The 22,882-nt window shown below is 37.7% G+C and overlaps 1 protein-coding gene across 3 annotated transcripts; it reads left to right on the plus strand.

Annotated features, from left to right (window-relative positions):
• The first annotated feature begins 219 nt into the window (after window positions 1-219).
• On the plus strand, window positions 220-22,117 carry abhd2b (abhydrolase domain containing 2, acylglycerol lipase b). Of its 3 annotated transcripts, none has more exons than XM_041795413.1 (12): window positions 220-340; window positions 3,294-3,377; window positions 3,856-4,086; window positions 7,422-7,597; window positions 9,386-9,553; window positions 9,745-9,928; window positions 10,200-10,292; window positions 11,980-12,081; window positions 12,163-12,232; window positions 13,371-13,455; window positions 18,758-18,993; window positions 21,796-22,117. In XM_041795413.1, the coding sequence occupies exons 3-11, from the start codon at window positions 3,875-3,877 to the stop codon at window positions 18,982-18,984; spliced, it is 1,317 nt and encodes a 438-aa protein (XP_041651347.1). In that variant the 5' UTR covers window positions 220-340; window positions 3,294-3,377; window positions 3,856-3,874; the 3' UTR covers window positions 18,985-18,993; window positions 21,796-22,117. The 3 variants fall into 3 exon arrangements, with proteins under 3 accessions (XP_041651347.1, XP_041651346.1, XP_041651348.1); XM_041795412.1 differs by having other exon boundaries at window positions 18,758-18,976; XM_041795414.1 differs by having other exon boundaries at window positions 18,758-18,937.
• Window positions 22,118-22,882: the final 765 nt, after the last annotated feature.

Consider the following 22,882-nt stretch of genomic DNA (forward strand, 5'->3'; position numbering starts at 1 on the left):
AGTGAAATGTTTGGGATTTTTGTTGTGACTGAATAAATGATTTCGTTTAATCTAATCTATTTTAAATTAATTAAATCTATGAAATGCATATGCAGTTGAACTTCAGTGCCACTGTAGCTTGAGCTGTATTCAGTGTAAAGTTAGTTGACGATTGTAGCCTGCTTTTTAATACTTCAAACTTGAGTCGTAAGAATTCGGAGCTCTGAGGGAGTCCTTGAACGCACCCTGAGCTCTGCTGGTCAGTTAGCTCCGGTTGTAAACAGAAACGGTTTCGGGAAACGGAGCTAAACTCCGGATGACTCCGACCAGAACCCGGACAGACCACTACAAAAGCATAATGGTAAGACTGGAAATGTTTTCGGTGTTCTTTTAAGCGCATTTTTCTACTTTCAGGGTTGTTTTTGAGGTTTTTAAGTGAGTGTTAAAGCGCTCAGCGTCACCTCGACCCACTTTAAGAACATTTTTACCTGAAGTGTCAAACAAAAGAGAGAAACTGTGACTAAGGACTCTTGTGACTCATATTTAAGCTAACAGGAACACAGCTAGCTCTTTGTTCTAGTCTGTTTTTACACTTTTTCAGTTTTAAGTGTTCTGTGTTTGTTTCTCAGAGTTCAAACATTACAAACAGAGGTTGTGGGGAAAGTTAGAAAGTTTTCAGTTCCTTATTTAGACTACCTGAACGACTTTAAAATATGTAGACCCACCCAGTATATTAGATTCACAGCTGTCTGTTAATAATGCCATTTTATTATTATAATATATGGAATGTCTAATACGGCATTTGTCTGAATTAAAGAAGCGACAAATAACAACTGAACAGAAACCGCTGGAAAGTTTTAACACTTTTTAAAGACACATTAGATTCTTGTCTGTTAGTTTTCCTTTATGGAGTGCATTAGTGTGCTTTTGCGCCGTAATCATTTGTGCCGACATAAAATGATTTTATAGCTACAGTTTGGACCTTTATCTAATTAAAATTTTAATAAAATATTGAATGTGAAATTTTTTATATACTGTTTATTTTTTTGTCAAAGCCTGTTGTATTTGATTTAATTATCAGGTCTGAATCAACCAACTAACCAGGATTAGTTTGCATGTAATTATCCAATCACCATGCTCATGTGAGGACTCAATCGAATGAATTATTCAGCTTCTGTGTCTTTTTAAGCCTCCATGCCAGTGATAGTTAAGGCCAGAGGCATTATATGTCTTAGTCATTTGTCTCCAAATCTATTATATCCAGGCCATTTTTGCAATATCTCAAGGAATTTTATCAAACTTTGTCCACCCTGAATCAAGGGTGGACTGAACAGATTTTGGAGGTAGTAGGCCAGAGGTCAAGGTCATTATGCTGCATGTTCATCCCTTGCTTGTGAATGCAAGATCTTTATCTATCCAGAAATATCTATTTTCAGCACTATCACAGTTGTAGGGCTTTGACCTCTCAGCTTAGAAATTCTGCTGTTTCATCTGCTGATGGATGTCATGGTGAATGACAATCAAGAACACATCTGAAACCCAAAGTCCAGCTTGTTTGATTTTTGCAGGGGTTGAAAGTAACTAATTACATTTACTTCTGTTACTGTAACTGAGCAGTTTTCATGGAGGGTACTTATTCTTTTTTTTTGCTTGTAGTAAAGTAAGTTTAAACCAGAGTAATTGTACTTTTACTTGTAATACTCTTGTATTTTTTTCCACCTCAGTTACCTTCACAGAAGCACATAGAGAGAATGATTCCACATCCCATCTATAAACAACTAAATCTGGAGTGTTTATATCTCAGCGTCAAACATTTAAGTGTTGATTTTAACTCCAAAAGTGTCATTTTAAGTCAATTCTGAGTGAAATAATCTTTAGTTTTGGAGTTATTTGACAGTGTTGATCCACCAGGGATAGTTCAACTCTGTAGAGAATCAAATGATCTAAGCTCCGCCTACTGTGATTTGTGAGTTTACCATCATGCCCCTCAGAGTGATTTTGCATGTTGTCTGTTGCACAGTGATTTATTTATTTTATTTATTTATCAGTTTATTTATTCAACATTGTTGAATTCAATTACAGTGCAATTGATGCAATGTATACAAGATTTTTATCCTGGCTAATCTGCAGCCCTTGTCCCAGCTGGGGTTCTTTAGCATATATATTTTTTTTGTGTTAGCTTGTTGTTGTTTTTGTTGTGAGACATGGTGGTGCCATGATAGGAGTTATCCACCGAGTCACAGGCAGAGTTCCCACCTGTGACTTTAAGTACTCTTAAGCATATTTTTCATCTTTGTGCATTGCCGTGCTATAAGGTCGTCTCTCTGATGTGTTCATGCCAGAGGAGAGCCACCTTATCACAGATATTCAGGAGTTACTGCAGCTCTGTCATATTGTACGATATTGAACACTTTAAAAGTTTAGCTAACCGTAGTGTGGACCAACATAGACACTTTTAAACTTAATGAGTTTAAGGAGATGTAACATTACCTGAACAACCTGTTCAGGTAATGTTTTCTTCTTGTTTTTGGCAAATAATCAAGAAATATCATATTTTGCTGTAGATTAAATACTTTTACTTAAGGAGATTTATAAAACAGTTCTTTTACTTTTACTGAAGTAAATCTTAGCCAGAGTCTCTGTGCTTTTACTTGAGTTAGATAGTCAGATATGTTTTCCACCTCTGGATTTTTGATGTAAACAAAGTCAAGGGTGTAAACAAACCAAATGGTCATGTTAAAGAAGAGCGAATAAGTCAGTACTATGAGGTGGAACTGTGAGTCAGTGGAAAAGTTTGTCAAACTTTGGCTACAATATTCCTGTCTTAATGATGAGTCATAGAGGGACGACCACAGTAGACTGAAAATGAGAAATGTTGGAGGGAAACAGCAAACACACTTTGGCAAACCGGTTAGTAACTGCAGTGATTAGAGAATTTCTGGGTCTGTGGTGGTCAGGATTGCTGCGACCTCTAATCCTCAGAGCACAATGTTTCAAGAATGCATTAACGTTAATTTTTACATAAAATACTTGGACTTGAGGGTATCTGATTAGATTCTGGAGGTCAAAGGTTGCTCTAACTTTGCATATTATGAGGAACACGTGCAACATGATGATCATCTCTCCAACATGTAGGTTTGCGATAAAAGTCTTGTTACATCAGACCCCAGTCTCCCCTGCAAATCAACTGGAGCTGAAGTACTTTTTCTAGAATGGAGAAAAACATCTTATTTACTGTTTAACCTCCTCCCTCTCTCTTTGTTTACCTTCACCTGAGGCTATTAGTTTTAACAAATATCCTTACCTGTTTTCAGCACTGAGTGAACATCATCAGACTGTAGGTTCACAAAGGAGGGACCACAACAACCACTGGATTTTCTTCACAGTCAGGCAACAAGGTGGGTAAAAATGTTTATTCATTTTAGTGCAACTCTTCTGCTTTATACTGTCATACAAAGTGGTGTAATTGTTGCATTGAAGCATGCTTTAAGGTAGAATTTGTACCAGTAGCCAATATTTTTGTATTTTTTCCAGAATATCTTAAAATAGTAGGAAGGAAATGCTGTTCATAGAGCATGATTTTATTTTACTTGACTACTTTATTAGGCTAAATGATTTATGTACTGTTTTATGTTGACTTTATTGGAGAATATTCTAGAAATTAACAGCACATTGATAAAATAATGACCTAATATCAACTAAAAGGCTACGGTCACCATGGTCAAACTGATAGACTGGCCTTGTGTAAGTTGGTTTAATTCTATTTCTAAAAGTATTTATCAATCTCAGAGCCACAGAGCTATCTAAACAACAACAACAACAACATCCTGCAGGCTCTGAATAAGTCATGTAAGTAAAGTACTTTCCTCTTCTCAGCTCCTCTCCGGTGTCCAAAATGACCACCCTCGAGGATGCTGACATGCACACCTTCGGCCCTGAGCTGCCCGCCATGTTTGACGGAGTGAAGTTAGCAGCGGTGGCGACTGTCCTCTACATCATCGTCCGCTGTCTGAACCTGAAGAGTCCCACGGCACCGCCAGATATCACCTATCAGGACACACCGCTCAGCCGCTACCTGTTCAAGTCCTGCCCACTGCTGACCAAAGAGTGAGTGTTAGTTGATCTGGCAGCTGCTGCAGTTTATCAAACAACCACAAACACATGCCCGCTGGAGAATGACTCAGACCACATGACATGAGTTAACTTCCATGGTTTTAAAGAATGCTGTGAAATTAAATAAAAGAAAGTTTACATGGAAGAAAAATGTAAATTTAACTACTATTAACTTGGCTGAAGAAGGATCAAGTCTGCCTTAAAAGTGTAAGAGGTTGCCCAGGGTGAAAAATCCTGAAGGTAGACTATTATTGTTGTTTTAGCTGCATTATTTAGCCTTATTCAACAAACAGTTTTATTTTCTTCTGACCTCAGAAGCTTGTAGGTTGGTATCAGAGTGGGACACTCTGAGCTCCTTTTTAGGAGGGGTAGTCCAAGTTTGAGAAACTTGATCTAGTATGATGCATTTTAAATCTTCAGACTAACACCATAATGTGACTTTCTCTTATTGCAAATAGAAACAAACTGACTGTAACTCTAACTCCTGCAATGCAAGTTAGAGGCAAACTGGTACCACCATACTACAAGGAGTTTGGACATCTCTCACATGATTTTCTTCTCTTTCCTCTACAGCTGGTATTACACATGATAAAAGTAAAACAAAGTAACCCGATGACATTAAGAGAGGCTGAATCTCAGTGAAGTTAAAGGTTTTGATGCTACGTTTTCAAATTCAAGGCCTTTGCACACACAGTCCATTTTTGGGATGTATTTTTCAGATCTGTAATCCAACAATTAATGCAAGAATTTGCAGACAGGAGCAAAATTTTATGCACAGACAAGCGGTGTGGATGATCCAGTGTGTTTGTTTCTTGTATTTGAATATAGAAGAGCACTGGGTCCATTCATTCTTGCCAGAGCCTTTCACATATTTAGAATATTTGCAAAAGCTCATGCATCACGGTGCTCTGCCAATTTAGAGAGAGAGCGAGCACATTTTTTCAGTCTCTCTTGTTATGCAGGAAAAATCTGGCCTTTATCTATTGTTTGCATGGTTGAAATCCGCAGAATAGAGTTCAATTTGAAGTTCTGATGTGGTGAGGGGAAGGGAAGTTGCTGCTGCTGCTCTGAATAGTCAAACTACCCTTGAAACTAGTTGGACGATTGTGAAAAATGCAGACGAAAAGTTTCAGAGTCAGTGTGCAAACATGATTAATACAACTTGAGATTGTAGTTCTTCTTTTAACGTGAATCTGATGAAAAAATGGACGTATGCCAGCTCTGTCCTTATTTCCTCTAAAATCTGTGGGTACAGAAGTAAGACATTAATTAGCATTCAACTTTCCAACTCTGATGGACCATCTCTTAAATCATTGGTTCCTAACCTTTTTCTTCTCTCTTGGGTTCTTAGGCGTATGGGGGGGGACATTATAGAAACACTAATCTGACATGCATGAATACATTATATTTATTCTTTCTGCATGGTAAGGTGCGAGTTTTGGTTGCTTTCTTGAAATTTTACATATTGAAATAAGAAAAAAGCTTTGTTTACCCAAGAAAAGTAGTTAAACAAGTTTAGATCTTCAACAAACACCCAAAAATATACTCATTATCATGGAAAAACAGAGTGAAATTAAGTGTATCTTTCTGCTTAGATCTTCTCCACATCATGGACACCTTTACACTTAGACTAAAAACAGCTCTGCAACCGACTTTTGAATCCTGGCCCACCAGCTGAGAACCGATGTTCAGAAGAATAGCAAAGTTGGTGGAACAAAAGGAGTAAAGACAACAAACAAAATGTTCGTCATAAAGGCTTTTAATGTTTTAAAGATGATTCAATGAGCACCTTCATGCTGACAAATCCAAAGAAGAGACTGGAGCACTTGAGTCACTTTTTGCAGTTTAATTAAATGCAAAGGACTAACGATTTGACATGCAAAGCATCTTCATCAAACAGCTAAAGTGTGATGTGACAATTTTAAAACCCTGCTCCCCACAGAGGGACAGAACTGATTGGTTTCTAGGGATGGGAAGTAAGCAGATAATAGACGAATAAACCAATACTTTGACAGCCCTCAAACATAGATGACATGATTTTTAATAAAATGTGCTGTTAAGCAGGGCAAAGAATTTTTGATACAGCTTTTCCAAACATCCTAATTACTACCAGGATCTAAATTATTTGCCTCCTTTGGAACTGACCTGGGCTGCACGGCGGTGCAGGGGTTCGCTCTGTTGCCTCACAGCAAGAAGGTCCCTTGTTTGCTTCCCAGTCAGCACCTTTCTGTGTGGAGAATGTTGTCCCCGTGCACTCCCATTGGAGTGATCTGAAGACTAAGGTCCAAGCCAGAAGAGCATCAAATGTGGAGGAGCTTGAGAGATTGACCAAAGAAGAATGGGCTGGGATTCATCAGGAGATGTGTCTGAGACTGCAGGATGTTATCCAGGAAAAAGGAGACATAACTGACTATTAGCATCATTAAGACCCTGGTAGTTTTTGTGAAATAAATTTGTTTCTATGTGCAAAGTAAAATAATGTAAGCATCCTAAATAAAACTAGGATGTTTGGAAAGCTGTGTTAAAATATCCTGCTCTGTTCAATAGCACTTGGGAAATTGTGGCTAATAATTCTGTCCTCGTCTGTGTGTACAACACTTGAGAACAGATGAAGTATGATTGCAATCAACATTGCAGGTCATTTAATTGTGTTTGGGTTGGACAAACCATTAACAAGTGTTACAGCCAAATGAGTCTCAGAAATCTCAGCATATCAGAGGGATTAAGTCCAACCATTTCCTAGAATCGACTCTAATTGAGGAAGTTAATCAGATTTTCTTTGGCTTGAGCCACAAAGTACTTTTGTTTAACTGTATGTCTTCTGCTCCTAAAGACATTTAAACAGACTATAATTTGTACTTTCTGTTAGGGCATATTTTCTCTGTTGTATGCTCTGTAGCAGGTTATATAGAAAAAGAAGCATTTAATTTTTTTTTTACATCTAGTTCATGCTGTTGCTGCTACTGTGTCTTTGCTGACAAACCAATGCTGTCTGTATTTTTACACAAACTTCTTATAGAGTTAATCCTACGAACAAGCTTTAAAGTTCTTTCTCAGTTAAAACACACCTTTGTAGCTGATAAATTATGCTTTAAAAAGGAGTCTAGAGTTACATGACTTGGTGGTCTAAATATTTTATCCATTCTTCTCTAGCTCAGGTTTTAAATCCAGCAATAGTTAAAGAAGAAACAGATTTGTCTCCCCCTGTCTGCCCTCCTGTAGTTGGTGTGGTATTTGTGTTTGAAGATCTTTGCGCAGACGGTGCCCAGACATCATAGAGAGGCAGAGTTTTCAGCTGTAACCTAATGCAGAGGTCACCTTCTCTTCAGATACATTCCTCCCTTGCTGTGGGGTAAGAGCGGTCACCTCCAGACGGCTCTGTACGGCAAGATGGGACGCGTCAACACCCCGACTCCCTGCGGGGTCCGAAAGCTCCTCCCGATGCATGACGGAGCCACAGCGAGCTTTGACGTCTTTGAAGCACTCGGAGAACACAGCACAGGAGGTAAGGAGAAAAAATATTAAATTCCAAGTGTATTAGTCTGTTAAAAAATGCCATTGCTCTTATTTTAAGGCATTCACCCAACAAATCCAGATTAACATCTTATTTTTAGCTACAAAAAGCAATAAGACCTGGATTACTTGTAAAAAATTTGATAAAGGTCAGTTGTTTAGTGTCTTAACTTGAGATGTACTCACTAATTTAGATGAATACAACTCACTTCTGATTTTTTTGCATTTAATACTATGCATTCAGACCTGTTCCTTGTTTAAAATACATTTTTTGTCTCTTAGTAATCTATGCTCAGAACCCCATCATGACAAAGTGAGAAGAGAATTTTAAAAAATTCAAAATTATTGAAAACAAAAAACTGAAATATCACATTTAGAATCTTTACCCAGTACTTAGTTGAAGCACCTTTAGCAGCCATTACTGTCATGAATCTTTTTGAATATGACACAACAAGCTTTGCAAACCTGGATTGCGGGTTCAGTCAGGTTGGATGGTCTCTCCAGAGGTGTTTGATAGGGTTCAAGTCAGGGCTCGGGCTGGGTCATTCACAGAGTTTCCTGTGTTGTATTGGCTGTGGTCTTAGGGTCATTGCCATGTTGAAAGGTGAACCTTCGGCCCAGTTTGAACTCCTGAGCGCTGTTGGACAGGTTTATATTGTGGATATCTGTACTTTGCTCCATACAGCTTTCCCTCAACTCTGGTCAGTCTCACAGTCCCTGCTGCTGAGAAGCACCCTAACAGCATGATGCTGCCACCACCATGCTTCACTGTTGGGATGGTATTAAAAAGGTGATGAGCGGCACTTGGTTTCCTCCAGACAGAAAGTTCAATCTTGGTTTTATCAGACCAGAGAATCTTGTCTCAGTCTGATAGTTTTTCCAAACTCTAAGTGGGCTTTCATGTGTTTTGCACTGAGGAGACGCTTCCGTCTAGCCACTCTGCCATAAAGCCCAGATCATTTGAGGGCTGCAGTAATGGTTGTCCTTCTTGAACTTTGTCCCATCTCCACATAGGATCTCTGGAGCTCAGTCAGAGTGACCATCAGGTTCTTGGTCACCTCTCTCACAAAGGCCCTTCTCCTCTGATTTCTCAGTTTGGCCACCAGCATTTGGAAGAGTCCTGATTGTGCCAGACTCCTTACATTTGAGATCTATGGAGGCATCCCTGTCTCTGAGCTCTGCAGGCAGTTCCTTTGACCTCATGGCTTGATTTTTACTCTTGTGTGCATTGTCAGCTGTGAGCTCTTCTATAGAGAGGTGTGCCTTTCCAAATCATGTCCAACTAGTTTAATTTACCACAGGTGGACTCCAGTCAAGGTGCAGAAACATCTCAGCAGTGATCAGGAGAAATGAGAGAAACCTGAGCTAGAAGGAAATATTTTAACCTTGCTTAAATTATGCTTTATTTTTCATAGGTTATCTATTTTTGTTTATCATCACCTCGCTCTGAAGTTGTATGTTTAAGACCAGGATAATGCAAAACAGGCATTTTATACATAAATAGATAAGTCTTAAATATGAAACTGGTTAAGTTCAGTTGGAAGTTCACATTCCTGACTCCTTTTATTAGAATGTTTTTGTATATTTTTTCCTACTCTTAAGTTTATAGCTGCTTTTTTGGGATCATAGAGACTCAAACTAACTATACTAAACACGAGAAGAACTAATGAAGTCTCAGTAGAGACAAAACTCTGCAACTAATTAACTCAACCTCCACACAGACTCATGAGATTCCTTTTTATGCCAACACATGACTCCTGTTGTGTTTCTGTGTTACCAGATGATATCACCATGGTAATCTGTCCTGGGATCGGTAACCACAGTGAGAAGAACTACATCCGGACCTTTGTGGATTACTCCCAGCGACACGGTTACCGCTGTGCCGTCCTCAACCACCTGGGAGCCCTGCCCAACATGGAGCTCACCTCACCTCGCATGTTTACCTACGGTAGAAAAATGTCACCTATGGGTGCAAGCTTTTATCCCAGAGAGTGAGTGGGATATTATGGGGAAAACAAACATTTTCCGGTCAGGGTTTGTTTCCCCCATAACATCCTGCACCCTTTTCAGGATGCCTTACTTTGTTGTCTTTTCTTTGTCTTGGCTGTAAAACTTGTTTATTGCCTCTCTTTTGATCAGGATGTACTTGGGAGTATGCAGCCATGGTGGGATACATCAAACGAGCCTTTCCACAGACAATGCTGGTGGTAGTGGGCTTCAGTCTGGGGGGGAACATCGTCTGTAAGTTCCTCGGTGAGAACCGATCCAACCAGGACCGAGTGCTCTGCTGTGTCAGCGTGTGTCAAGGATACAGCGCCCTCAGGTTGGTGAAATGAAGGACAAACAAGTCATTAAACCAGGAGACTGTACTGCTTTAGATGCATACTTTAGGACGGGGAATCACAACCTAGGTTTTAAGACTTTTGTATAAACTTTCCAGTTAGATTGTTATCATGACGTTAGTTAATATATCCAATTCTGGCAACCTCAGAGTAGACAAAATATGTCCAGTAAAACTTTACTTTGGTCAGTGAAGATGTCTGCTGCTTTCCAAAAGTCTTTCGTGCTTGAATTGTGTATTTGTGTGTCCACAGAGCCCAGGAAACATTCCTTCAGTGGGATCAGTGTCGGAGATTATACAACTTTGTGTTGGCAGACAACATGAAGAAGCTCATCCTGTCTCACAGGTAGAGAAACACAACAGCAGATTAAAAATGAGCAGACACAGAAGTGTTTTATGTGTGATGTTTGATTTTTATTTCTCAGCTAAGGCATTTTCTGACACTGGCATTTGGAAACATCTCTGTTTTATGTGGCAGAAACACATATACAATGCTGTGAAAAGTATTTGCCCCCTTTCTGATTCCTGATTTTTTTGCATATTTGTGAAGTAGGCTACAAGATCTCAGAAAGAAACACATCATGCCACATCCAAAGAAATTTAAGAACAAATGAGAAACAAAGTGATTGAAATCTATCAGTCTGGAAAAGGTTACAAAGCCATTTCCAAGGCTTTGGAACTCCAGCAATTCATGGTCAGAGCCATTATCCACAAATGGAGAAAACTGGGAACAGTGGTGAACCTTCCTAGGAATGATCGGCCAACCAAAATTACTCCAAGAGTGCAATGACGACTTATCCAGGAGGTCACAAAAAAAGCCCAGAACCACATTCAAAGACCTGCAGGCCTCACTGGGCTCAGTTAAGGTCAGAATTCATGACTCAACCATAAGAAAGACACTGGGCAAAAATGGCATCCATGGAGTTCCAAGGCCAAAACCTCTGCTGACAAAAAGAACACAAAGCCTCGTCCAACATTTGCCAAGAAACATCCTGATGATCCCCAAGACTTTTGGAGAAATATTTTGTAGACTGATGAGACAGAAGTTGAACTTTCTGGAAGGTGTGTGGCCCGTTACATCTGGAGTGAAAATAACAGCATCTGATAAAAAGAACATCGTGCCAACAGTCAGACATGGTGGTGGCTGTGTGATGGTCTAGGGCTGCTTTGCTGCTTCAGGACCTGGACCACTTGCTGTGATTGATTGAACAATGAATTCTGCCGTCTGCAAGAAAGTCCTGAAGGCCAACGTCTGGCCATCAATTCATGACCTCAAGCTCAAGCACTCTTGGGTTATGCAGCAGGACAACGACCCAAAACATACCAGCAACTCCACCTCTGAATGGTTCAAAATAAACAAAATTAAGGTTTTGGAGTGGACAAGCCAAAGTCTGGGCTTAAATCCAATTGAGATGCTGTGGTGTGACCTTAAATGGGCAGTTCATGCTGGAAAACCCTCCAATATGGCTGAGTTAAAACAACTCTGTGAAGAAGAGTGGGCAAAAATTCCTCCACAGCGATGAAAAAGACTATCACCAGATATCGCAAACGCTTGATTTCAGTTATTGCTGCCAAGGGTGGCACAACCAGTTATTAGGTTCAGGGGGCAATTACCTTTTCACATAGGGCGAGATAGGTTTGGATTTTTAGTGCAGTGCTTGTCAGAAAATAACAGTTTTCCTGACATCAGAGCTTTGAGAGCTGTGGGCAGCAGCCTCATGATTTGATATGCAGGAGAAACCCTGCATGCAGACTAGTGGGTAGCAAAAAAGACAGCCCTTCTCCCGGGTTGTCAAATGGGAACCTCCTGTTGTTTTTTTTTGTTTAATTAGTCTCAGCACACCTCAGGAGAGCTGAACCATGAACTTTGGCATCCCGGAACAACCTAGCTAGCTCTTAGTTTAAGATAGTGTAGAAAAAAAAGGATTAAGAGTTGCTAATGTTAAAGTCTGTGACACTGGCAGACAGGATTTAAGTCTAGATGTCCCTGTCCTTGTTTGTCGTAATAATAACTTAAATGTTCTCCTGAACAGGAACAGTTTGCTAGGACTGAACTCCAGCAACATCGGAGATGCAGACCTGGGCCGTCTTTATGCAGCCACATCTCTGATGCAGATCGATGACAGCATCATGAGGTGAAGTTTGACTAGAATTAACTAGTAAATGCCCTGAATCTTGTCCTAGTCCCTGATCTTATTGTACTATTTGCTCTGCAGAAAATTTCATGGATACACTTCCTTGAAGGAGTACTACGAGAGTGAGAGCTGCGTCCATCACATCCACAAAGTAAGTGATGAATTTTTAAGTGTAAGAAAGCAGAACTATGCTTAGATTACAGTTTTATATGAACACCTATTTGGCAGGTTTTCACAATAAACTTTCCTGCTTTAAATTATTTTATTGCCCAATAATATAAGTCTAATAATTCTACTACTTAAATATATTTACTATTTCTATTAAACCGCTGCAGCATCCTGCAAAAAGGAGGTTTTCTTGGCAAAGACTAGAAGGAAAATTCAAAGCCTGGCCTTGTCAAAAACTCAAAAATGACTCACCAACCATCTTCATTACTCAGTGTCTTACACACCATATGTTGTTCAACTCTCAGGGCTTTTTTGTGGTTTTAGAGGAAGTATAGCTGTTTTTTTTTTTTTTTAGCAGTGTTTGTATAAACTTTTCTGTTGGTTGCCTGGCACCCTCAACACCTCTACAACCTTAAAAAAACCACAAACTGTCATCCTTAAACGCAGAATCCTGTTATGTAGCTCTCAGAGAAAAAAAGTTTAGATTCTAAAATATCACATTTTAAGGGGGGGGGGTCCTAGACCTAGCTGCTAAAGGGGGCCTAATAAGGACAGCAATAACCCTGTTTATCCTGAATATAAACAATGCGATACAAATCATATTTGACCTAAAATAGCCTCTGAAACTCACTCCTAGTTTCTATTCTGTATTTTGTTGTTCCGTAAGTTAAGCACATCAAGTTTCATACAAAATTAGCTGTTTTGAAAATGGTAAGAGCTCTCCCTTATGTGATGCCAAAACGAATGACTCACCACACATGACCCTGACTTCTAGAGCAGTGATGAAGTAAAGTAAACACTTTAACACTAATTGCAGGTGATGCATTTGAGATTGCCTATTCATTAATAGCCAAGACATGAATTTTTAATGCTTGAAAGAGCATTTTGAAAGATTTGGCACATGCATTGATATAAATAAAACAGAAAGACAGACCACAAATCAGAAGTAGAAACTTAATAATAGTATTAAATGAATGAACTGCTCCCACAGTTAATTTTTTCAAACAGAGGTATTGAACAATCGCTCCATCCTGTCATCTACTTCACATTTCATTTATCAAAGTTTTCCTTAACAGAAAAAAAGAAAGAACTTCATAAATGATCTGCTCTTTCTCCTCCAGGTCACTGTTCCTCTCCTCCTGGTTAACTCCTCAGACGATCCGCTGGTTCATCAGTCTCTTCTGGCTATTCCACGCACCCTTGCAGGTTTGTGTCCATAAAACAGTAGTAATTGGCATTTTTTCCTCCTGTGATTATTGGCAGGGATCAAAAACTGTATCATCCAGGTAAGAATTAAGCTGTTAGAAATGTATGAACCATTTTGCAGCAAACAAAGATTATTGTTGTCTTTTCATTTACATTTTCTTCATAGTAACAAAAAAAAAAACCCTGTCAGTTTCCTGTCGAGTCCTCTCTATTTCCTCACATACCCATTCTGCTCCTTCTGTGAGTCTGCATTTCATCAGACTTTCCTGTGGCACTTTCTCAGAATCATTGATAAACATGGTGATGTAGCAGGATGTAAGAGTGCTACTACCCCAAATTTTTCCTTGTTATATTTTCTTTAAATTATCCAAATAACATGGAGTGATTGGCCATCTCTGCATGGCTTGCTAGCCTAGCTTCCATGCTTCCAGTGCCTCCTTGAAGTGGCCACGCTGACTAGCATCTCCAGCGGCTAATGTGCTAAGCATCAATTATCAGGTAACTCATAAAAACCCACTTCAAAATATCAAAATATGTCTTCAGAGATTTGCAAATGAATAACAGGAAAGGCTTATAAAATTAAACATATTATTAAAAAATTTCACGTAAGACACAAATAAAGACACCCTTTTTTAATTTATTGTATTTATTCATTTTTTAAATGATTATTTTTAAATTCTGTTGTTTAAATTTTTTTATTTTTGATAATTTAGTTATATATGCGTATATATTTTTAAAAATTAAATTACTTATGTATTTTTTTCATTCTTTTATATTATTTTACTTTTATTTATTATTTAATTTCAATATTAAAATTATTTTATTTTATTTTTGATACATATCACAAAATTTATTTTTTTATTTACATATTACATACTGATTTATTTTTGATCACTTTTTTTTTTGTTAATTTTTGTTTTATTTTTCATAATTTTCTAATTTTATTTTCCTTACTTAATTCTTATTGTTTGATTTTAATTTCTATTTTTATTTAATTTTTATTGTTTATCATTTTCTATTTTTTAAATTTATTAAAAAAATATTTCATCTTTATTTTTTAATTATTGTCTTTTTATTTATTTTGTTAATTTTATTTGTTTGGTTGTTTAATATTTATTTTATTTATTTTTTTAGTTTCAGTATTTATTGTGACATCTTGTATGATATGGTGTACATTTTCTAAATCTTTGTGACATCCGAAGTACTTCAGAATAGACATTATTCAAGTCAGTGAGGCTTAGGCTTCAGGTTGGAAATTAGGATTTGGCCATACTGTTTGAACCTTTCCTCTTAATTTTTGCCCAGATTGAGCATTTAATAAACAATTACGGGTTTTGAAGAGTACTAAATCCACTCGCCTCATGCACTTTATGGGAGCTATTTACATGACTTCTAACACATAATCTAAAGTTAAATGATTCATATGACTATTTATTTTCGCTGGAACGTATCAACCTGTGTTTAGGTAAAACATCTTCAGGATCCAGAGGATGTGAACTTATTAGAAAATAGGTTAAACATTTGGCAGGAACATAAGTAAACATGCATGTATCACCAAACACAATCTTTTACAGCTTGTTAAAACATTAACGAGGAAGTATGCCTGTCTGCTCCTCTTCATGTCTAATCATGCGGTAAAGCGATGACGCTCCACTAAACTGTTGCCATAACGTCTCATGTGTTCTCTGTTATGAATATTGAGAGTTTCCTAGAGAACAATGACCTCAGCAGGGAAACATCGTCCTCACATTGGTTCAAATCAGACCAGAGAGGAGAAAACGAACCCGCTGTCCTTCCTCAGAGCTCGACACCCGAGCCGGAGTCTTAAGTGTTGAAAAAGTCTTGTCGAAGCTTTCTGCTCGCCCAGCACAGACACTCTTGTTGAATTTTTCAGGGCCATGTGATACGCCTCTGCTGTTGGATTATATATATAGAGCAGTGTGTTAGAGCGAGTGTTTGGCCTCGGCCCGCTGCCTGCTCTCGTCTCAGTAGGTCACATGTTCAGGTCCTTGTGCGAGTAAATCAGTGTGTAATGACTAAAACCATGACAAGTGAAATCCTAAACCTGACCTTTACTTTTAGGAGATGGGAAGTCCCCAAATAATCTTAATATAAACATATTTCCTTGTTACTTAGGATTTATGAGGAAAAACTTTAACTAATGCACTGAACTTTTCAAGCATGGTTGTGTTGGTTTTGTTGTTTGACTCCATTATGGATGAGTTTGTCTCTGCTAGGGGGGTCATGTTCTCTGTGTTTTGTGCCTGGCAATCAGTGTGCTGACTTAAGTTTTTTTTTAATTGATTTTTTGGGGGGTCAAACAATACAATCTATTTTTCACAGTTTTATCATTTTTTTTACATTAGATGGGAGTCATTTTATGGACAAATGTGATGATTTTATCTCTGTGCCTTGATGATAAAAATGCATAAATAAGGCGTTGTTTCCAAACTATTTGGGCATTTTTGAACCACTTAAACCTAGACTTTTTGGCAACATTGGTGATGCTTTTTAGTTGTAAAAATCCCAGGCTTATTTCAGTGTAAAGTCACAGAAATAGGGAACTTGGAAACAGGAACTGTTTTCACTTCTTGATGGATTTTTAGTCGCCACGTGTCCTTCCATGATTTGTTACACCTCTGCATTGCATTGCTTTTCTAGATAAGAAAAGAAAGTTCATCCACATGTTTAGTGCAGTGGTAAATTAAATATAAATAATTAATTACAGCCCTGTATACTATCAGGTCACATGCTGTTAAAATCTTAATTTTATCAGCAAACGGAAGAGTGGATATTTGTCTTGCTGCAGATTCCTTAATATACAAGTGTACCAATACACACTGCAAAAATCATTTTGTTTTTTAGTATTGGTGAAAATCATGTAAAAGGGGCTGAAATTATTGTTTTATTAGAGACATTTTTGTTTGTATGTGTATATGAAGTGTTGATAAGCCTCTAAGTTGGTTAGTACTGCTTTAAGGCATCCAATATCAAGGTATTTATAATAAAATCTGATAAAATGGATTTGATTTTAGTAGAAATGTGCACAAATAGCCAGCCTAACAGTTAAATCTGAATCCCTTGGTCATCAGCACCAGCATTAAGATTGGTTAAAGTCATTATTAGCATTTTTTAATCAGTTCAAGCCCAAACCCTAAACAAACGCTCTGTATAAACAGTAATACAGCTGCCTGCTACTAGTAGCCACTGTAGCTTTTCTCATAAACTACTGCTTTGTTTGCAATGATCAGATACAGACAACTACTAACTGCTCTAGCATCAAAAGCATCAAAACAAAAAATGTAAATTTCTTAAATGATTTTAAACTGTATATTTTACCCATTTTAATGAAAATATATGGGTTAAGAATAGTTCTAATAAATGTAAAATAAATACATGGTAACTTGGTGAGATTAACTTGCCACTTTTCATCAAGGTGTGCAATTGATGTCCTTTTTTCCCTCTTTTTGTCAATTTTTGCTACTTTTCAACAATAGTACCACATTTAACCTGTCTTTGTCACTTTTTTCCACAAATTTGTGCTACTTGAAACCAGTTCCTGACACGTTTTAATCGAACTTCACAGCCTTTTCTGCCCATTTCTTCCACTTTAAGGCATTTTTGTCACTTTTAAACCCTTTCCACCTTTTTTTCTGCCAGTTTTTGCAACTTCTAAACTAATTCTTTCCACTTTCTACCTATTGTTACCTCTGTTTACCCATCAATGCCACTTGTAACCTCTTTTTTCCTCTTTTTACATCCATTTTTGCTCAATTTATCCACATTTAACTAGTTGTTATGCCCAGTTTTTGCCAGTTTAACCCATTTCTGCCAGTTTCTGCCAATTTTTTTGCCTCATTCAAACCATTTTTGCCAGTTCAAATTATTTTTTACCACTTTTTAGTCCCATTTCCCCACATTTAAACCCACTCGTCAGCCAATATTGTCACTGTTAAACCATTTTACCATTTTTCCCCATCTTTGACATTTTTTGCATCTTTTATTTTACTTTTGCCACATGTAACCCATTTCTACTACTTTTCAAATCCTATTTTACTACATATTTGCCCATTTTTACCATTTTTTAAACCCATTTTACCTTTTTTTAACCCATTTTTATTCTCTATCTTAGAAAGGGGATTTACATTTTTATTAAGGCTATATATAATTTGGCACATATTAAAAAATCATTTGTTTCTTTGATAAGAATGGTTATTATTCAGGTAAAAACAAAATATGGTTATCACTGAATAACTTTACACTGGACAATGATTTTGCTTGGCCCTAGAAAGCTCTCACCTTTATCCCCCCTTATAGGCATCCTTGTCTACACATGACAGTTCTTAAATGCACATGGCTATGTTCAACCACCTTCAGGTAAAGTGGGGTTTCCTGGTCTCTGGAACCTCTGTTTTGGGGGTCACAGGAAGAAAAGTGTGAGATCCCCTCTTCTAAACAATGTGTCATTGTCTCTGCACAAAGACAAAAATATCTGTTCAACTAGCCAGGATAAATAAATTCAGTTTTAAAAGTCGATGTTTGAACTTTTGAAAATAATGGGAATAAGATTCCTGTGCCAGTCCAACCAGTGACCATGCAAACTCGTGACTTCAGCCACGTGCTCCTGTGGCTGTGAATATTATTTTAGATTTTTATTGACTACAAAGATACATTTGCAAAGACTCTGTTTTATCAGCTGAGTAAAGGCAACATTTACAGAGGTAGTTGGCTGAAAGTCACCAGTTAACACAGTCACTATTCAAACCATTACACCAGGAGCATCAGCAGAGGAAAATAACATAGGAGCGGTGCGTTCTGACCACTGGTCATCAGTCTGAGCTGATCTAATGTTGCTATAATGATAGTTCTGATCAAAAAATAACATGTTAGTAACCTCCTCAAGTGTCTCCATGTTTAGAGTTTACATCCCACACAGCCTGAGCTCCCTGGAGAAACACGTGAAATGTTAAAGCAAGTATATTTACAACAAGGCACAGAGAAATAGCAGGTGTATACTAAATATGGCCTTAAGCATCCCCTTGATAAACCAAACAAACGCTGTAAACTATATTTTGATTGTCGGAGGAGATGTTTCCTTATTTTTACAGATAATATTTGAGTCGTTCAAAGGGTAGTTGAACATGAGATTTAAAAGTAATTCAAAATTTCAAACTTTTTCCTCCACTATTTTGATTTTGAAGGAAAAATTAGCCAGCACTAGATATTCTACAGGCATAACTTTTTCAGACAATACTCCTCAGTCATAAACACAAGTCCAAACATCTTTCCTTTCTATCCATAGAAAAGATGTCTAACGTGATATTCGTGCTGACCCAACATGGCGGCCACCTGGGCTTCTTTGAGGGGGCCGTGCTGTTCCCTCAGCCGCTCACCTGGATGGACAAGGTCATCGTCGAGTATACGGACGCCATCTGCCAGTGGGAGAAGAAGCGACCAGCCTGTCAGAGGAGCAGCCATGCGGGTATTGACTCCTGCTTGCAGAGCACAGGAGCGACACCCAGTGGGTAGCAAACATAGGTGCAAAGATAGAAAACAGTCGACCAAATCTCACTCTAAGCTTTCTGTTTTGATGACAAACAGCCTTACTGCGTAGAAAGCATTTCTGATAAATGCAGAGAGCTCTTAAACAGGAATGCTGCGTGGTAGTGGGTACAGAGTTGTAAACTGAGACTAATATCATATAATAATCATACTGGAAAATGTAACATGACCCCAGCTGAATTGTTCCTTCCTCTTGTAGTCGGCTTAACTCCAGCGTAACATGAGTTCACCCTCTGCTGGCTTTTGGCAGCGCTGCTTCTTGAGTCTGAATCGAGGGGTTACATAAGGAGTCAGGGAGGCTCACACTGCAGGCATGTGTCCTCTGAACCTGCATGTAAATAGAAAACACGAGTGCTTTAACGCTCAGAAGTCCCCACAAACACGGTCACCAATCAGACACAGTCTTTTTATACTGCTCTTAAATCTGGAAAATTATCTCTAGTTTGACCGACAGCACCTCTAAAGCCTTAAAATCTCAACTGTAACACATTGAAAATTACCCTAATGACCCACATCTAGCTATATTTTTAAATGCTTCACTGAATAAAAATATTGAAGTGCCTTAAATTAATGTGGATCTGTGTTAGATCTGGTTTCTGGCTTCTCACACATCACCGAGCTACCTCTAAAAAGCAGCAGTCTGACTTTCGCTGTATTCACATGGCCGCTATTTTCCTCAAAGTTTGAACCACAAATGCTTTTATGACATTTGAGTGTTCATCCTTTTAGTCTGTACAAATGTAGGAAATCTGGCAATTATTTCTCTACCTTCCTGATAATCATGAATCTCTAGTTTACAGTGATTCTATAGTAGGTGTCTGATATTAATGTCCTATGGCAAAGACAAGATAATGTAGCTTTTTTTCATTGTGGAAATTTTATCTGCAGAGGAATAATTTTGTTTGTTTTGACACCTTGATCCACTTTACTTCATTGTGATTGTTTGTGGTGGACCAATCATCTGCTTCAATGCAGCTGACCTTAAAAATGAAGGAATCAGGACAGCAGGTTTAAAAGGTTTACAGTTTTTCATGCTCACATAAAGGACTTTATTAACAAGATAGTTAGCTGATAGTTACTTTGTGTGCACCAAAGAGTTTCTGCCTTTTTCTTATACAGGGTGGGCCTAAGGCTCTTTTTTATGTGTTCAAGTTATTTCATGTACAGAAGAGGATTGGGATTACTGATCTTTTTTTAATCAGACTCTTTTTTTTCTAAGATTAAAGTCAGAAAGATGAGATTAAGGTCAGAATTTGTAAATCTCAATATTCTGATTTAAATCTCATAAATATCCAGACTTTTTCATAGAAGATTCTGTCTAATTGAAAAAAAATCTGACTGTATCCTAAGAGTCTGATATTATTCTCTTAAATCTGACTTTAATATCATATATTGGACCAATTTTTACAGCAATCTGACTTGAATCTAATCAATCTGACTTTGATTTATGAATCCGACCCATTTTTTCTCATAAATTGGGCCTTTTTTTCTCGTTAATCAGATTTAAATTTCTTCCGTCTGATTCATTGATTTGACCTTTCTTCTTCAATATTCAGACCCTTTTCTTAAAAATATGACAAAATTATCACAAAACTCACTTGTTTTTCTCAGAACTCAGTTTTTTTTATTAGATCTGGAGTTTAACAATCTGACTTTAATTCATAAATTTGATATGTTTTCTCTCTTTTTTATATACAATAAATAAGATCTAAAACAATTAGATTTTTTTTCTCATAAATCTGACTTCCTTTTTCTAAAATTTGGACTTTAGTCTCATAAGTTAAACTTAAATCTTATAGATTGGGCCCATTGTTTCACGAATGTTGTCATAATCTCATAAATCTGGCTTTAATCTCATATATCTGACATTTTTTCTGATGATTCTCACTTTAATCTTGGAATTTGCAAAAAAGCATTTTTTCTTAAATGAAAAAAAAAATCCTCGTCCTTTATCCTCCTCTGTACTCATGCAGACACAATCCTTTCTTGTGGAAAAATCTTTGTGAAAATATTCCCATGGGCGGTGGCTGCAGTGGACATGAAACAACCTCCTTTGTTTCAGTCCATCTTAAATGTTTGTATAGAATGTCAGAGCTTCTTGCGTATTATTCTTCACACACTGAGCGGCTTTATTTTGTCATTTCTTTTTAATTTCATTAATCATGGGTAACACAGATAGTTTACCATAGACCTTTCTTTACCATCACTGGAAACAACAGACTAAGAAACTCTAAATACCTGTTCAGCTTCAAAGACAGAAAGTCGATTAAAAATGATTGGACTGAAAGAGTTCTCATTTTAAATAATTAATCCAAGCCTGGACTCTGTTTATGTATTTAAAGGACCAATTTTCAGCCAGAAGTTGCTCAACTTTGTACTTTTAATGGCTCTGCTGCTCAATAATCACATGGCTTTGGCTCATGTACAATGGGGGTCTCATATTAGATATTACTTTGAACAAGGACTAATTGACTGGTTGCACAAGTGACCAAGATTTTTGAAGGGGTTTGTTTTAAGCTGCTTATGCCCACATACCGGATGGGTAGAGTTAGTTACATAAAAAAAAGGAATAAATACAGTGAGAGGAGGAGTCAGGACATGGAAATGTTTGGGAGGAAGAAAATAAGCTCAAAAGCAAATCTCTGATCTGTCATCTCATTATGCAGCACGTATTCATGGGTTGTTCATCGGTTAAGATCCTGGCATTGACAGAATAGGTCAAGTTTATGTGGATAACTCCTTATTTTTTGTGTTGTTTTGTGCCTTTTTTACTTCCAGCCTCTGCACTCATGTTGGATACGACTCAGTGACATCCTGAATCCACCCAGCTTTTCTATTGAATCAGCAGATTTAACACAACTTTAATGCCCTTTAACTTTGACCAGTAACACCACTTCTGTGTCTCTATGTGCAATATGTCCTAACTGTTAAACATGGACAGCTTAGCCTGCACTTTACTCTCTGTAGACTTCCTGTTTCTCTGCTTAGCACTGTTGTATATGTCGACAATGTTACATTTACAATTGTGTGTTGTTGTGATGTGGTGGCAAGCCATGTCCGATGTCTTTTAATGCCATTATTAATAAATGTTTTTCACATATTTGTCTGTTTATTGCAGTTTCTGACTTGAGTAGATATTGTTTACCCTGCTGTGTAATTTTATGCTATTTTAAAATATTTCACACTCAACTTTAATCAAGCACAAACTGCACCACTTTTCAATTACACCCTTTGTGCACTTTTTCATTTTTATATCTTGTTATGGTCTGAGCACTGGCCTCAGTTTGAGGACCTAACTGTAACTGATAGAATTACTTTTGTAATTTGCCATTGTGGATGAGCATTTTAGGGCCTTAACATATTCAAAAATTCATGAATCTTGCAGGTGCATCCAGTCTTGCAATAAAGCTGGCATATTTTGGGTCTTCAACTCTGCCTTTCCTGATTGCCTCAATAGCAGTCTTTAAACCATTTCTGTGTAGCTTTCTCTGAATGTTTCAGGTCATTGTCTTGTTGGAAAAAAAATCTTCTCCCATCTGTAGTTCTCTTGCAGACTGAATCAGATTATCCTCCAGGATTTTCCGCATTCATTCTACCTTCTACCTTTGCAAGCCTTCTGGAGCTAGCTGCTGAGAAGCATCCCCACAGCATGATGCTGCCACCACCGTTCTCCACAGTGGGGATTTTTGTGGTGATGTGCAGTGTTTGGCATTTTGTCGGATGGCTGAAAAACACTGTTTCAGTTTCACCAGACCAAAGAACTTTCTTCCACTTGACCATGGAGTCTCCCACATGCCTTCTGGTGAACTCTAGTCCAGACTGAATCTGAGTTTCCTTCAACAGTAGCTTTCTCTTTGCTTTGACT

Source organism: Cheilinus undulatus, linkage group 9 (assembly GCF_018320785.1).
Source record: "Cheilinus undulatus linkage group 9, ASM1832078v1, whole genome shotgun sequence".
Classification (NCBI taxonomy): domain Eukaryota; kingdom Metazoa; phylum Chordata; class Actinopteri; order Labriformes; family Labridae; genus Cheilinus; species Cheilinus undulatus.